This window comes from Magnolia sinica, chromosome 6 (genome assembly GCF_029962835.1).
Source record: "Magnolia sinica isolate HGM2019 chromosome 6, MsV1, whole genome shotgun sequence".
In the NCBI taxonomy this organism is placed as follows: Eukaryota; Viridiplantae; Streptophyta; class Magnoliopsida; order Magnoliales; family Magnoliaceae; genus Magnolia; species Magnolia sinica.
This window is the reverse complement of record NC_080578.1, coordinates 22,134,314-22,150,705: the sequence shown is the minus strand read 5'-3', so window position 1 is coordinate 22,150,705 and position 16,392 is coordinate 22,134,314. Positions and strand designations below refer to the sequence as shown.

The following is a 16,392-nucleotide window of genomic DNA, read 5'->3' as shown; positions in this document are numbered from 1 at the left end:
AGGCCCCACTGTCGGGGTCACATCCACATGGGCCACATCACTGGATCGCGTCCCACCCGCGAAGACATCCCCGATCAAGTCGCGTACGGCATTACTTACGTGCGCCGCGTCGACATCCACACGCATCCTACACGTAGAAACGACGGGTGTGCAGGTAAGGGCACATTCGTAATTTTCACAGGGTACTTCCGTCAATTCAAAAATAAAATCATGGATCGAGATCTAAAAACTCTCGACATGCCTCCGTAACTTTTAACATACGTTGGGAGTTGCTTCCTCTTCAACGCCTCTTTCAGCGGCCGAAAAACACCCAAGCCGCGTTGGGCCCACCGTGTTGAATGTGAATAATCTACTCCGTCCATCAGGTCAAAAATCACAATTGAACCGTACATTTAAAAGATCAGCCAGATAAAAAAACGTCACGCAGTGTAGCCACCTGAGTTTTGGATCATCCACATCTTCGCTTCATCCTGATAAGTTACCGTTACATGCACTTCGAGGTGGCCACTCCACATAAAGTCCTTCGGTTGGTATCCCATCCCCATTGATGTGGCCTACCTGAGTTCTAGATCTGGAATTATTTTTTCCCCAGTTCCAAGATTCCAAGATAGAACCTGATGGATGGAGCGGATTTGACATATTCAACAGGGTGGGCCCATCTCAACTACCACTCTCTCGCAAGTCTCAATTCAATGAGTAATATGCTACTCAGGCTGCCTCCAACACTTCATACACAGGCACTCATAAATTGTACACATGCCATATATTAACTCAAATAAAACCGACTACACAATGCAGCCTAATGTTTCCAGTTCACAAATCCGAAGACCAGATAAGCCGAACAATCCTAACCGCTGATTCATTCTTCTCATTTTAACCGTTCAATGAATGTCCACCAATCCGATAGTTAGATAGTCAAATAAGCATATTTGTTTTCTTTCATGATACATCTAAACCGCGTACCATAATTTAAAAGGTTTAATTTAATAACTTGTATACCACGTTTGCAAGTTCTAAGTAATTTCCAAGTGCCTGCGTATCGTTCATCACACTCTGCCAGAGTATCACCGACTCTCCCTTCAAAGCCAAGAAAGCAAACAGTCATGGAGAAGAACTCGAATAACTCCTCTTCCTCTCGAAACATCCGTTTTAAAATCTCCCGACTTCCCTCATTCTTCTATCTTTCATCCGCCTTTCTCCACCGAGTTGCAGGTAGCGAAGAAACCCTCACACGTTTGAGATTGAGATGGCAGCGAACGAAGATATAGAGAGCAGAGGAGCTGCGAAGAACAGAGGAGGAGGGAATCACCATCCTCCAGCATCGTCGACTCCTTATTACTTCGAAACTTCTGAGCGGCAATGGACGTCTTGGATCATCCCGATGTTCGTGGTTGCCAACGTGGCAGTCTTCATCGTCACCATGTTCATCAATAACTGCCCCAGGAAGCATGATCAGACGAACGGTAGATGCGTCGTTCGGTTCCTTGGACGGTTCTCCTTCCAACCCCTCAGGGAGAATCCTCTCCTCGGTCCATCTTCCGCCACGTAAGCTTTTGATCGGCTGTGATTTTTTTTTTCTTTCAGAAATTGAGTTACAGGATCTTATGAGATACGGTTAGCAATTTGGGTAAATCTATCTACTTTGATGATCCCGGCCGTTCGTCTGGTGGGCCACAGGCCAGAAATTTCATCTATGGGGTGGTGGTTGTGGGGCCCGCTTGATCGTACGAGTGTCTGTCAGCCGTTGGATATTAACCGAATGGGCCCCACGAGGCCTGTACGGTTAGTAAAAGGAGTTCCTATCTCAACCGTAGAGGAATTCGAAAATATAGTTATTCTCCTAATTTCTTTTCTTGGAATCTTTACTTTGTTATGGCTGCGTTTGGTTGCACCACATATCATGAAATTTCATGATATTTTGAACCAAATCATGTTGATTAATTAAGAAATATCATGATACTTGGTGCAGCCAAACGCAGCCTAGGTGTTTGAATGTCTTTAGGGGAGTTATTTAGTAAAGGTGATTGGGCGAATTAGGGATAGTTTGGGTTTTACTGATGAAGGAAAGGATTCATCTGTTGCTATTCAGGGTCAGGATTGCTACAATGTGTTGCCTCATTGTGGCCTGCATGGTCAGATCGTCCAATCACAACCGTCCATTATTCTGAAATCTATGTTATTTGGGCCAGTGTTTGAAGCTTATGCAGAACAGAGTATTTTGACCATCACGATGTCTATATGAATTTAGAATGTTGGAAAGGAATTTTCAATGGTTCACATTCAACTTTAAAAATTATATGTTGGGATCATGCTGAATCGTGATTGTTAGACAGTAGCTTCTATTGAGAAGATGGGCAGTTCTGATCATTGAAGTAATCGGCATGTTGGCCGCATGGGGCAACAGGTGGTGGTGATCTTTAGTTGTGACATAGGCAAAACAAAGTATGTATGACAAGGATCATGTGAGTTTATGAAATGAGAATTATTTTCTTTGAATTCCTATGATGGGATTCATGTAGCCGAGCTGTGATAAGGTGTAGATGATGATGTAAATGAGGTGCAACGGCCTAGAAACCGTCATGTGACTCCTTTGCCCTTTCGTTTAACTCATCTGTGAATCAAAATCTGGTAAATTGCTTCTTGGATTATAATAATTTTCTCTCTTTTATCAATGACCAAAAAATTGCATAAGTCCTCTAATAGAACTGATCAGACTTTCCCGTTCATGTGGTTATTTTGCTCCTGCTCTGTTTACAGTATGATCCATTAGATAAACAGTCCAGATCGCTGGATTGTGGTTTCTTTCATCAAATGAGAAGATGCTTGCACTGCTATCTTGGCCAGACCATCAAGTTCTGTTCATGCTGTTATGCTATGGTCTACCTTCCTAAGATCAGTGCATCCTTGGAAATTAACTCCAAATGAAGTTGGAGAGACATTTTATTTACCAAATTAAATGTAGTGATAGTAGTAACAAAAAGTGTAAACTTAGATTGTTTGCCCGTGTGTCAAGGTTTTCTTTTGGCAATTTTAGGATTTGTGGATGATATTGATTCCTTTTTTTTTTCCAAATACTTCCAATACAGATTGCAGAAGTTAGGAGCCCTTGCTTGGTATCAAGTGGTCCATGGAGGTCAAGGATGGAGGCTTATTACCTGTATCTGGTTACATGCAGGTGTCGTTCATCTACTTGCAAATATGTTTAGCCTGGTTTTCATTGGAATCCGACTTGAACAGCAATTTGGGTTTGGTAAGCCATGCTCTTAATGATGCTCCTTATCTTTTTCAAGGTTTTTGTGGCCGTGAAATTTTTGTTTGGACTTACATGCAACCAATGAGTTTAATCTAACAAGTTCATCTTTCATTAGAAAGACAATGAAAAAGTTCATTGTTTATTCATTTGGATTTTTTCCTCCTATTTGGTTAGTGAGATATGATAACCCCACATCTGGGGAAAAAAAGAAAAAGATGCCCATGCACAATTCGATTGGTTTATTTTTGTTGTGGATCACTTAGGTCCTATTTGGATTGGTGGAATTCAAAAAATAGATTTGAAAAAGGAAAACATCATATATGAGGAAAACTGTGGTAAGGAAATTCATGGAAAAGAATCCTAGAAAGGTTTCTTATTAGAGTAAATGTGATTTCCATGGAAAAACAGAAAGTCCAATGGTCAAAAGGGAGTATAATCTCAATCTCTCTCTCAATAAAAATAAAAATAAAAATAAAAATAAAAATAAAAAAAAGGAAGAAAGAAAAGTGGAAAACATGATATTAGATTTTTGGGAGGAAAGAAAATTGCCCTTTTTTGTGTAAAACCGTGTAAAGGAAAACTGTCTTCCACAGGCTTGCTTTTTTTGTTGCAATCGGCAGAAAAAGTCACATATGCAGATTTTTTATTTTTTATTTTGGCCATGGTAGAAAGGATTCTACCAATCTAAAGTACCATAGTTGGATGTGCAGATTCAATCCAAGGTACTGTAGTAGGATGTACCTTTTTCCCTCCTGTGTGGGATTGGTGTTCAAATTTTTGAATGTTTGCTCATCCAAATTGATATGGGAGGCTAGTGTTCTAACTTAACCCATTTGGATGTTCTGAGTTTAGTCCCAAGATTTCAAATGAAATGGTTCCTGATTCTGGATGTCAATTTTGTAACTATTGTAAAAAAAAAAAAAAAAATCGTGTAAACCTGAACCATTTTTGCATGATCTTGCAGTGCGCATTGGGGTAATCTACCTCTTATCTGGGTTCGGTGGCAGCGTCCTCTCTTCCCTTTTTATTCAGAATAGCATTTCTGTTGGTGCCTCTGGTGCTCTATTTGGACTTCTAGGAGCTATGCTTTCTGAGCTTATCACCAACTGGACTATCTATGCCAACAAGGTCAGTGCTGTTTAAGGACATGGTCTGATGCGGTGATTTACTAAATATTTTTAGCTATATTTATTCTGCCCCTACGTCTAAACTAACATTTCTTTGCTTGTGCAGGCTGCAGCTTTAATAACACTGATAGTGATCATCGTCATAAACCTCGCTGTTGGAATACTACCTCATGTTGATAATTTTGCTCACATTGGAGGTTTCTTAACGGGTTTTCTCCTGGGCTTTATTTTGTTGGTCCGGCCCCAGTTTGGTTGGATGGAACGCCACAATCTTCCATCTGCAGGTCGGGCACCATCCAAGCACAAGGCATACCAGTATGCACTGTGGCTGGTTGCTGTGGTTTTGCTGGTAGCTGGGTAAGTGAAACTGGACGTTGAATCGTTATTACTAATTTCCTCAGCACATACTATTTCTTGCACAGATTGCTTTCAATTATTTTGTCCCAGGCGAGTGTCTGTTGTAGGCATTTGCAATTAACTCATAGTTGCTTGTGAGCAAGCCAGGAATTCAATGTAGTCTTTGAACACTTTCTGTTATGGACTTCAAATATTCTATTAGAATATGTAGATTTTAGGTTTAAATAACATCTTAGGGTGCATTTGGTTATACCAAATATCATGAAATATTATGATATTTTGCACCAAATTAGACCTGATTAATCATGAAATTTTTGAAGTGTTTGATTAAAATGTACTCTGGGCCCTGGGGTGCTTTCTCTAGGCGAGTAAAGCTGCTTGTGAGGATTGCCTATGCTTGCCAGAGACTAGGCACCTCTGCTCATCTCAAGGCTACTCTGGTCACCTGATTAGTAGGCAGAGTTGGATGCTCAACGAATTGAACTGCAGTCTTTAATCGAATGAAGTTGAAATCACCGAAATAAGTTTAGCATTTTAATTAACAGATATGGGTTCCAAAAGGATTGGAGTGTCTAGAGTTGGGTGAGTTGGTTTTCTTGATGCCTTCTTTAATGATGATCCCTTGCTATTCTGTGTGTTTCAAGCCGGACTAAAAATGTTCCTTAACTGTAATTTAAGGGTACTCTCATTTTAATTGAGCACCCCAAATGCATCAGCACTCCAGTTTTACCTTCTTTTCCATTGCCAACGGATCGTTGGTGCTTACATCGGATTTTCAAAGTCAACATAAGATGTATTGAAGAATCAGTTAAAGGTGTTAGTGCATTATGAAAGTGATATACACAACTAATGTCATGACCAATAACCAAGAGTGTTACATTTCTCTAGCCAACTAACTATGTTTTCCATGAGGAACTGAAGCCGAGATGGTTTTTCTATTTTGCAGGTTTGTGGTTGGCCTGGTGATGTTGTTTCGCGGAGTGAATGGAAATGACCACTGCCACTGGTGTCACTATCTGACATGCGTACCAACATCGAGGTGGCGTTGTGGGAGTTGAGGAACATCATCTCTTTGCTTATAGGAAGGTTTGGGTGAAAATGGGTGGGGGGGTGGTTCGTTCATTCTTTGGGAGAAATAAATAAGACCCATCCGGTTTTACTTTACCCATGTATATAGCTTAGAGAGCTGGTTGCTTTTCTTTTTCTTTCTTCCTTTAAATTTTTTTTTTTTTTTTTTTTTATTATTTTTTAAATTCCGCTTTCTTGAGGATTGTGTTATTGCTTGCCCTATCTATATCTTCCCTTGGTAGATATTGGATTGTTGTATATTTTTTTATAGATCAGCATTCTTTTATTTTTGAATGTTTTTTTTTTCATGTATTATGTAGTCATATGGGTGTGTTGATTTTTTCTATGGCTTGAATGAGTCTATCTGATATTTTCTTGCATCACTCGTTGCTGAGGGAAGAAATTAATGAAGTCATGGTAACAATTGAAATCCTTATCTGGAGGAATGCTAATTGAAGAGGGGACTTGTTTGTACACCTAACCACACGCCTATCTATGCACGTGGAGACATATCCATGTGGAAAATTTAGGTATGTGGACCCCTCATCCGGTCGGTTACTGCCACACCAATGATGGGCCATGGACCCAAAATCTGGCTGGTGGATCATTTCTAACAAGTTGCCTTAGGTGAACATGACTACTGCATGAGAGAGAGAGAGAGAGAGCCATGCGATGGTTTGAAATGGCCGTATGGCTCTCTGCAAGCTGGTCCTTTTCTATTTTTATTGAAGTGGTCGCCTATTCGCCACTGCTGCTGACCCTGTCATGCCCTCGTCTGATCAAGAAGCAATAAATTATGATGATGTATATGATGAGCCATTTGTTTTCATGGGAAATTCTTGTGACTTGTTCCATCTCCTATGATAATTAAATAAAATTTAGGGTACCTGATTCCGTGCAATACCTTTGAAATGAGAATGATATTACATTGACAATGTTTTGAAATAAAAATAAATGGCGTAGAATTCGTTTTTCCATTTCCAGGAGGAAAAAAAATGTGAAATCAGGTAAATGGTTCAATTTGATCCCATTTTCAAGATACCAAAGGTACCCTTTTCATATACCAATCTGATCTCTGAATGAAGAGGTCTGAACTAAGTCGATTGGGGATGTATCTTATCACCATTTGCTCAACAACAGATGATATAAATCAGGCAGGGAATCCCAAAATGTGGAAATTTTCATGTTTAGCATTTGCGAAAGCGGATTTCTATATGCCTGTTTGTTTTGTACCATGAAGTTGCATGGAAAATGCCTTTCGTTTCCATTCCCATTGTGTCTTGCCATTTTCAAAGTATAAAATCCACCAAACCAGCAACTTTTTACCAATTTAAAACATCACATTAGATAGTCAACTCTTTTCCCACCATGTGAAGAAAAGATCCACTGTGAGGAAAAGATATTTTAATATGTTTATTAAGGAATAAGTTATAATCACTTATTAAAGGAATACTTTAGAAACGGAAACCAATAGTTTTTTCTCTCTTTTGACTTTTCAACAATGAGAAAACTATCACATCAAAAGGAATTCATTTTCTTTTTGATGGTTGACCTGAGTTTTCTCTCAAAACAAACATGATGAAAACTAAATCTGGATAAAGAAAACTAAAATGGAAGCGACGAGGAATGAACATCTATGGGCTCTTAATGTTGTTTGTTTTACAGTGTGATTTTTCATAATAATCCTTGGAAAAGGAAGCTAAAGTAAGAAGGCGCAATCAACATGCTTCTTCCATGAAACATTGGAAGACACTGATCTTCACAATTTTCTGGGAAAACCATGGAAAAGAAAAGAAAAGAAAAGAAAATCTGCTTCCTATATTTCTGCTAGAAACCCCCTTTCCCTACCGGTCTAGAGTAGTACAGAAGTGTACCCTTTTGATGTTGAAAACCATGTACAGAAAGGCATGAGACTAGCAATCAGTTCCTCTTATTATGCAGTTCTGCCTAACCCAGCAAAAAATCCTTAACAAATAAAAGTTTAGGAAATAAAAAAGGAAAAAAGGGGAGGATACAGATGTCGTGATATCATTTACTTTGGGCCAAGCAGTATGAATCACTGTTTGCTATTTTACTACTTTGTTGGATGTCTTCCACTTCCTGTTTTGTTTTTTGTTTTTTGTTTTTTTTTTTTTTTTTGGTTTTTAATGAAAGGTGGGGAATAAAAAGGATCCATGAGGAAAGGGTTGCATACCATATACATTCAATTACAAGATAAAAATACAGCAGGGTACATGTTGGTATCTTGTACACCAGAAAAGAAAATCGAAATTGGTAATCTTGCTTTGATTGAACAGCATCTTCTACGATGTTAATGAATGCGAGAACCCCACATAATAAACCCTTAGCAGTAATTCTTCAATGCCATTCAAGACAATTTCCAAGAGGTTTCTTTTTGTACATCCAGAGAAGAGAAAAAACAAAAAAAAACTCTCTTGATATAAACTTCATGCCTAGAAACCAAAAGAAGAATAATATGAAGAAGAAGAAGAAACACCAAAAGAAGAATAATATGAAGAACCAAAAGAAGAATAATATGAAGAAGAAGAAGAAACAATGTAAAGAACAAGTGTCAAAGAGAAGCTGAAGGTAGCTTCCAAAACTTCTTAGTTGCTACTAGAATTTTCACACTTTCATCTGATTCTGACTCAGCAGGGTACACCTTAACTGTCCATCTTATTGCATGAGCTATGCGGCTCACCTTGTCCATGGTTTTGGGTGAATCTCGAACTATGACCGTTCCTTCTGGACGTAGTATCCGATCCATCTCCAACATCAAATCAAGAAGATGACATCTGCACCCCAAACAGGGAAAAGAAGAAGAAAAAAGAAAAAAAGTTACTCAATTACATGGAAACATAGCTGGAATTGAAACAAACAAGGAAGTGAATTGAAATAACAAAAGAGGTGAAAGAAGCTAACCACAGGAATCTTCATGCTAGAATAATAATATTACAGAATCCAAAATTTGGAAAACTGAATCATAAGATTATTAATGTAAAAACTTTTCAAAATGTGCAACTCAACCAAACATAATGAAAACCTCCTTGCCAAAGATTCTGTGGTCTTTCCCTTTACATAAATGTGATGAGAATGGGTATTTTATCATGTGATGATGTCAAATTCATCCATATATCAGGAGATTCAAAGAAAAAGAAATACCTTATGAAAAGTCGAAATATTGGCATTGATTTCAACATCGAACTTAACACAATGAAAGCTTAATGTTTCCAAGAAAATGATTCTGTTTTCTTTTCTACAATGACCCATAGCTGAGGATTAAATGATAACACTTTCTCATCAATTTAGCGAATGGCCCTATAACTACATTAAAAGTGCCAAAGAGAGCACTCTTTCCCTCTAAAAGCGATGAAGTACCCTCGATGCTGAAAGAACAAAAGAATTTTAAGAAGGGAGGTTTTGTCTATCATACAGGAGATGTAGCCACCTTTATCTTGTTTGCAGTGAACAAAATCCTACCCTTTAATCCCTTTCCCCACTTTAACCTATTTACATATCATGTGGTACAGGTTTCTAACTGATTTACATTTATCCCACTTTAATCCATTTGCAGTGAACAAATCGTGCGGGTGGTCATTGCTTGTTCTGCATTGAACAAATCCCTGCAGGTGTTATCCAATCTGCAGGTGAAGATGCTTCAGAGATTGGCATAGGCTCCTTGATGAAGTGTTTAGGAAGCGAGATGTCATTGCTTGGGATTAGGACCTTCAAGCCTTTTGAATCCAGCCTTTTCGCTTATTTTTATTCTTTTGGCTGCCTATGTTAGTATTTGTTGAGAATTCCCCCCCCCCCCCCACAAAACAAAACAGAAGAAAAAAAAAAGAAAAAAAAGAAAAAGAAGAAGTTCCAAAACTTAAAACAAAACAGAAATTTCAATTGAGGATGCATTGAACACCTCAATGCTGTGAACCAGAAATTACCTGCTCTTGCCTGAGCTGGAGTCTTGTATCAAGGATTCTATGCTGCCTACATGGATGAGATCATATGTTCGAGGATATGTTGAGAAAGCCTCACACCTATCAACAACAACTGCACACCCATTAGCGATCTGATTAAGCAACCATGATGATTACCTCCTACAACATACATAAATTAGATGTGAATACTTTTGCATTTCAACAAAATATAAGATTTGGTGTTGTAACCAAGAACAAGATGATGATAACAAAGGACATTCTTTTTATGATGAATTACAATGGATAACCATATACTGCAGTAAAAATTGTACAATGCAAGGATTCATTCCCCATGTTTTGCAACCTCTTCAATCTCTGAGAGATTCATGGCATAAACAATCAATTGTTTATCTGAATAACAGGTGAAGCTGAAGTATGGCTTCTAGGTAAGCTGATTCGGGCATGGTTTAAAGGTGATAGATCAAGTCCATATCTAGAGATGAGAAACATGCTAAAACCCTTGGTTGCATTTAAAAAAACAAAAAACAAAAAGTGAGGAAGATGGCGGCATAGCAGACTTACATCATTATGGCCTAACTTGCAGCATTGCGGACAGGGTTCTATGTTATTTTCGTTGAGCAAAAATTGTAATTTAATAACAATTATATGCTTTTATAGCTCCTGAGTTTATGAAGCTCTTGTTTTTCCATTTTTTCTTGAATGTTTTTGTATTATGTTCTTTAAATTCAGTTATCAATAAATATAAATGTGAAGCATCTAGTATGGAACCTATACTAATTTCCAATGCATTATCAAAGAAATTCGGTAATCACCACCAGTACCATCATCAAAGAAAGCATGAATAAACACCACCATCATCTTGGAGGCAGGAGAAAGCAGGTTATATATGCAGCAAAAAAATTACCAATCATGATAGACTCCAATAAGACCTCTATCATAAATCACGCCAAGGGTTGACTGATTGTAAGAGGGAACAACATTCATGACCCAAACAGGGTCAGAGACCAATGATGCTGCAAAGCCTCCGAAATATGCATTCATGTCCATAACATTGTGTATTGCTGAAGTCCCCAGCTTTATGCCGAGGGATTTCTTATAGTATACAACTCGTCTGGCCCAAAGCTTTGTGTCAGCTTCAAATACATCGATCCCAGATGTGACCCTTGCAGGGGGATTGGTGAGTCTATCCGGCCAATTTGGAATGGACCCAACAGCAATTTTCTTCTCGAGAGAGGGTAGCGTACTGACACAGTTTTTCAGCTTGAAGTACCTACAAAACAAGGTCACATTGAAGTGTATTTTTCAACATAGGCATAGAAATTAATAAAAGGGAAAGAAAATTAACAAATTTGCATTATTCCAGGTCGCTGAATTATAGACTACTACAAATATGGAAGGGGATTTCCGGCAGTGAACCTGAACCACAGTTGTGAAAAACTAACAAAGGATTATCATAAAGCTTACCATGCATCACTTGGATCATCATCTTCAGTACAAAGATCAAGCCCAAATTCATTTTGACTAGGCAGACAAGAATCCCCAGAAGGCTTTTTCCAGATGACAGTGTTTCCATCGACAGTGATCATCTCATAACACAAGGTTTGTGCTAGAGCTTGGAGATCAGCCCATTCCTTTTCTTCTTTAGGCCACTGTACAGGTGGACCAGATATAACCAGATATCCTCCGGGTCGAAGTAATCGATCTACTTCAATCATGTATGTTCCGCCTGCAAAGCCAAATTTCCATTATGATTAGAAGAAAAATAGCACGGAAATGATACACTATAATGCCAGCAGCCATGTAAGGAAAGCATGTCAGAGAGCTCACCGTAGGCAGTAAAGGGGATCAAGCACCGAGAGCAGTGCACAAGGTCAAATGCAGATGCAGGAAATGGCAGCCGGCGAGTGCCAAGCATGGCAACAAATGCTGGTATTCCCCTTTCTAGTGCAAACTGTATCTGTGATTTGTGCGAATCTCTTGGAGCAAAGGAAAGGGTTAAAATCTCTTCCTTAAGCAAGTAACCCCCGAAGCTTGCAACCTGCATGAGGAACGGACTGTAACATTCAAAATCATAACAAGGAAATAGAAGAAAAACAGTATACCACTGGAGCTGAAAGTGACAAAGGGATAAAGCTCCTACCCCACAACCCATATCCAGAGCTGTCCTCAAGACGCCTCCACTAATAGGAACATACTGTGATAGCTTCCGAATATACTGTACAGCTCCATCAGGGAACATTGTACCACCACCTGGGAAAATGAAATGTGGGCCTTCTTTTCTCATCCAGCCTTGATGGCCTTTCCTCTCAGCAATTTTGTTATGTGGCATGTTGTCATGCCATATCTGCATGTAAGAGAAAGATAAGATTTTAAGCCAAACGGAAAAAGAGTGCTGCCTCTTTTGCTGCGATGGCAAGATGTGATGTGCTCGATCAACAGTCCTTGGATTTGGGTTCTCAAAATCTTGGGTCTCTTAATTTATTGATGACCAATAAGAATAAATCTATAAATACTGACTATCAAAAGTGGAGGAGCAAGAAAATGGGCCATGCAACCACTGATAGCTTAAATTTGAAGGAGAAAGGTAGGCAAGTAATCCACATATTGCAGAATTTGTTCCAAGCAATATCTTTGTGGAATTTTAAGTCAACCATCAAACAATTTACAGCTAAGTGTTTTCATGAAGTATCACAATCAGTAAAGAACCTAGTTTTGAAGCAGTGAATGGATGGCCAAGGAATTATAGAATCTCGTGCAGAGGATATGCACAGACCCTCAACCCTTGAGCATGGCCAGGGGGGCCATGGATTGATCATCTGCACTGATGGACCTCAACATGGATAGACCATGCCTAAAAAACTGGCTCAATGTGGATACACTATGCCTCTTAAACACCAACATTGGAAACTTGTAGCCATCTATTATACGGCATCTTCTTTTTCTTTTTTTCTTTTTTTCCTGTCAAATATGAACTGTTGCTGTATTTTCTTCACGATCATCTATTTGCGGGCCGTGGATAGAAGGGTCAGAAATGTTCAATCAGGATCACTTTTTAAGGTAATCCCAATTCACAGCAAGGTCCATCAGATCAACAGCCTGGATAACCAATCCATGGGCCACACTTATCCAAAATCACAGCTCGAGGATACTTCTTCGCAATATCCTTGGCACAAGATTCATATTATCACTCTTTAAGCAACGCAGCTTAAACAGAAAGAATATATGTTGGGACTTGGGAATTGCCCTAGACCAGCTTCAGCAGAAGGAATGAATCATTCCTAACAGGTGCATCATGTTCCATACTGCAGAGGAGACAATGCATCACCTTCCCATTCACTACAGGGTAGCAAAGGAAATTTGGATGGCAATTCCTAACAAGTTTGGGATGAATTGGGTGTTTCCAGAGAGTCAGAGACTGTTGCGAAGGCATTCGAGAGTTAATCAACAGGTTCTTGGGAAAGCTATGGAATGTGGCAGTGGAGTGTTTTCTTTGCTGCTTTTTTGGGGTATGGATTGAAAGGAATAGGAGAACCTTTTCTGGGTAGCATTCTCCAACCCCTGCAATTCTTAGCAAGATTAGCAGCCATCTTATTAAGTCGGCTAGAGCAACTCATAATAGAGGAATTTCTAGGGCCATGTTTTTGCAGGACTGGGAAGAGTTGTTGCAATGTAACTGAATAATGTTTCCATTCCAGGGTGGGGGAGAATTATTCAATAGTGTTAGTGCTCCTTGTAGTGATCTGTTAGCTTGGGGCCTATATGGGTTGGCTGTGATCTGTGTAGGGTATCTGTATGTCTCTGTGACAATGCAGCTGTAGGCCTGTAGCTGTATGCTATTTGAAGTCATCTGTTGCTGCTTGTTCTACTCTTACTTTCTGTTGTAAAGATATTTACCCATTTAAAAAAAAAAAAAAAAAGCCTCTGGAAAAGGAAGGTTGAATGGTACATTCGTGTGTTTCCTCTTGGCAGCGGACGGGACGTGCTCGAAATATTCATTTCTGGATTATCTGGATTATCTATATTAGGATTGCTGGGAGAAAAATCTCATCCATTGTCATTATATCCAACTCACAGCAGTTAAACTCACAAACTAATTTAGGAAGGGGCAAACGTCAGCCATCTCCACACAATCCCACATGTACAAATCAAGTAAAATCAACAACTTAGATTGTCGAAGTAGAACAATTTGCTAAAACATTCAAATTAATGAAGAGGAAATTGCAAATTTTCCCAGCACTACTAGTGAGCAAGCATACCTAAATTTGAGATTGTAATAATTTCAAGTCTACCTTGAAATGAAAATAACTGCAATTTCGAACCTAGTTTTCCACTTTATTGAACTAATTATTGTGATTCAATTGGATAGTGCATCCAAACGCGTCTTCAACACATTTTTGGCAATGTCACAGTACAATCTGCATCTCAAATTCCAATTCGAAAGGTAAATGAATACAACTTTCAGTTACGTTATCTACCAAACATCCCCAATTATCACAAAAAAGAGGAGTTCGATTCTCGTTTCAGAGTTTTAAATTTTAAATTTAAAAGACATCTCGACCGTCCATCTCACTGGTAACGAACAAGCATGGGACTAAATCCGACTTACCTTGTGCAAGCTCCCCGGCCACGGAACGGAGATCCGATACCCGCCAGGCGGAGGGACCAAGCAGATCGGCGCCTCCTCCGGCACCGGGCAGTGCCTCTCGCGGTAGAAGTTCATCTCCCTGCTGAGCTGACTGTTCCTGCGGGGATCCTCGCAGGGCATGTGATCAACGGCATCGGGACCGCAGGGCTCGATCGACGGCTGCTTCTGGCCGGCGTCGATCAGCGATATAAGCCTCTGACGGTGGAGGGGATCGACGACGGTGGAGATGGTGACGGATCGGCGGGTGGAAACGAAGAGAGAGTCGCTGAAGCGTGTGAAGACGAGAGCGAGGAAGATGAAAACCGCTACAAAGAAGCCGGCCGATATGAGATTGAGAATCCTCCATTGCCGACCGGTGTTACGCTTCGCGAGCACCATGTCGGGTCGGGTCGGGTCGGGTCGGAATGGGTCGGGTCAGATTGGCATTTGAGATTCGGTTTCGGAATGATAGTTTTCCTTGTGTTAGGAGACGAAGGGAAGGATCTCAGTTGAGAGGGTTGAGTATGCTACGGCGGGTTTTTACGACGAGAGATGTTCACATACAACGTTGTAGGGGGACTTTAGAATGCAACGTTTATATTTCTGTTATTCTAGCTTTGATGGAAAATCTGATCCGTGAAAATGGTGGATCATATAATTAATATTACTTTGAGAAAAAATGGAAAATATACTCTTTAGGCTTCTTTGGTCCGTGGAATTGAATGGTATTGAATACTATTAGATGAGATTAACATCATTATTGCTCAATGATGAAATAGTACCCATCCAATCCCATGTTATAGATAAATATTTTTCAATATAAAAATACCAGATTAAGCAAAATCATGTTCGGTGGATCGTGGAATTGTAACCAATGACTAAATTCACAACAGATGTGGTTTACTTATACACATATATAACCAAAATGTCATATATATATATATATATGGATGGACGGCATGGATAAACACGTGCATCAATGTGGGGCCCACATGTGTAGTGAATTTCAAAATCCATGGAAATCCCGCATGGACCAAATGCAACCATGGGACTAAATACAATTCCATCCCACTTAATCCCAATCTTTCCCATCCTCTCCAAATACTGGATGAGACAAAATGCAATTCTATTCCTCCTAATCCTATCTAATACCAGGCGCCATATGCCCCTTTAGTGTTGAGATTCAAATCCCTAAGCAAACCTTTATCAACGTTGGTTATTAGACATTCACGGCCTGTTTGGCCCATGCAATTGAATGGTACTGAATTGTATTAGATAGGATTAACATCATTATTACACAATGATTGCATGTATGGAAATATCATGGTATTGTAGCCATCCAATCCCATGTTTGGGATACAATTTTTGCTATAGGGAAACGGCAGGATTAAGCCAAATCATATTTGGTGGACCATGGAATTGTAATCGGATGTCATTCACTTGTAAACATATAATCAGAATGTCACGTGTAAACTGTGTATATGGATGGATGACATGGATAAACGCATGCATCAATTTGGGGCCCACATGCGTAGTGGATTTCAAAATCAACGGAAATCCTGCATGGGACAAAATGCAATTCCATCCCACCTAATCCCAACCTTTCCCATCTTTTCCAAATGTTGAATGGAATTGCACAGACCAAATACAATTCTATCCCACCTAATCCCATCTAATACCTTGCGCCAAACACCCCCTTAGATTTAATATTATTGTTAATCTATGCACTTTGTGAAAGCTCATATAATGAAGATAGAATTATCAAATAAAACAGAATAACTAAAATAATAAAGGAAGTAACCACATAACACAAGATATTTTACGTACAAGAGAAAACCGTGACATAAAGTGACAGAGATCAACTATAATAAAAACTTTTAGAGTTTATACACTCACTTCTTCGATTGCAAAAGCACCCGATCTCCCCTTGCATTTGCAACCTCTTAAAAAAACCATTCCCAAGCCTTGACAAGTGTTTAGAAACCTTTTAACCTTGCAAACATTTGCCATTAGAAAGAAAACACT

The 16,392-nt window shown here is 39.3% G+C and overlaps 2 protein-coding genes across 2 annotated transcripts; one reads left to right on the top strand and one right to left on the bottom strand.

Annotated features, from left to right (window-relative positions):
• The first annotated feature begins 1,110 nt into the window (after positions 1–1,110).
• On the top strand, positions 1,111–6,632 carry LOC131248519 (RHOMBOID-like protein 2). Its single transcript, XM_058248831.1, has 5 exons — positions 1,111–1,545; positions 3,087–3,250; positions 4,218–4,381; positions 4,487–4,737; positions 5,684–6,632. The coding sequence occupies exons 1-5, from the start codon at positions 1,247–1,249 to the stop codon at positions 5,793–5,795; spliced, it is 990 nt and encodes a 329-aa protein (XP_058104814.1). The 5' UTR covers positions 1,111–1,246; the 3' UTR covers positions 5,796–6,632.
• A 1,408-nt stretch (positions 6,633–8,040) lies between these two features.
• On the bottom strand, positions 8,041–15,009 carry LOC131248518 (probable pectin methyltransferase QUA3). Its single transcript, XM_058248830.1, has 7 exons — positions 14,350–15,009; positions 11,884–12,087; positions 11,571–11,781; positions 11,208–11,469; positions 10,648–11,013; positions 9,747–9,842; positions 8,041–8,600 (listed from the first exon to the last, which is right to left on the bottom strand). Exons 1-7 carry the CDS (start codon positions 14,764–14,766, stop codon positions 8,378–8,380), a joined length of 1,779 nt encoding a protein of 592 aa, XP_058104813.1. The 5' UTR covers positions 14,767–15,009; the 3' UTR covers positions 8,041–8,377.
• Between the last annotated feature and the right edge of the window lie 1,383 nt (positions 15,010–16,392).

What these genes read in the sequence shown, in the direction of transcription:
- LOC131248519 (XM_058248831.1), top strand. Translation starts at nt 1,247, where the DNA reads ATGGCAGCGAACGAAGATATAGAGAGCAGAGGAGCTGCGAAGAACAGA. An exon ending in CTCGGTCCATCTTCCGCCAC is followed by an intron (nt 1,546 to 3,086) that starts GTAAGCTTTTGA and finishes CTTCCAATACAG; the next exon opens with ATTGCAGAAGTTAGGAGCCC. An exon ending in TGAACAGCAATTTGGGTTTG is followed by an intron (nt 3,251 to 4,217) that starts GTAAGCCATGCT and finishes ATGATCTTGCAG; the next exon opens with TGCGCATTGGGGTAATCTAC.
- LOC131248518 (XM_058248830.1), bottom strand. Translation starts at nt 14,766, where the DNA reads ATGGTGCTCGCGAAGCGTAACACCGGTCGGCAATGGAGGATTCTCAAT. An exon ending in CTCTGGATATGGGTTGTGGG is followed by an intron (nt 11,782 to 11,883) that starts GTAGGAGCTTTA and finishes TTCCTCATGCAG; the next exon opens with GTTGCAAGCTTCGGGGGTTA. An exon ending in ATTGGAGTCTATCATGATTG is followed by an intron (nt 9,843 to 10,647) that starts GTAATTTTTTTG and finishes TGTTGTTGATAG; the next exon opens with GTGTGAGGCTTTCTCAACAT.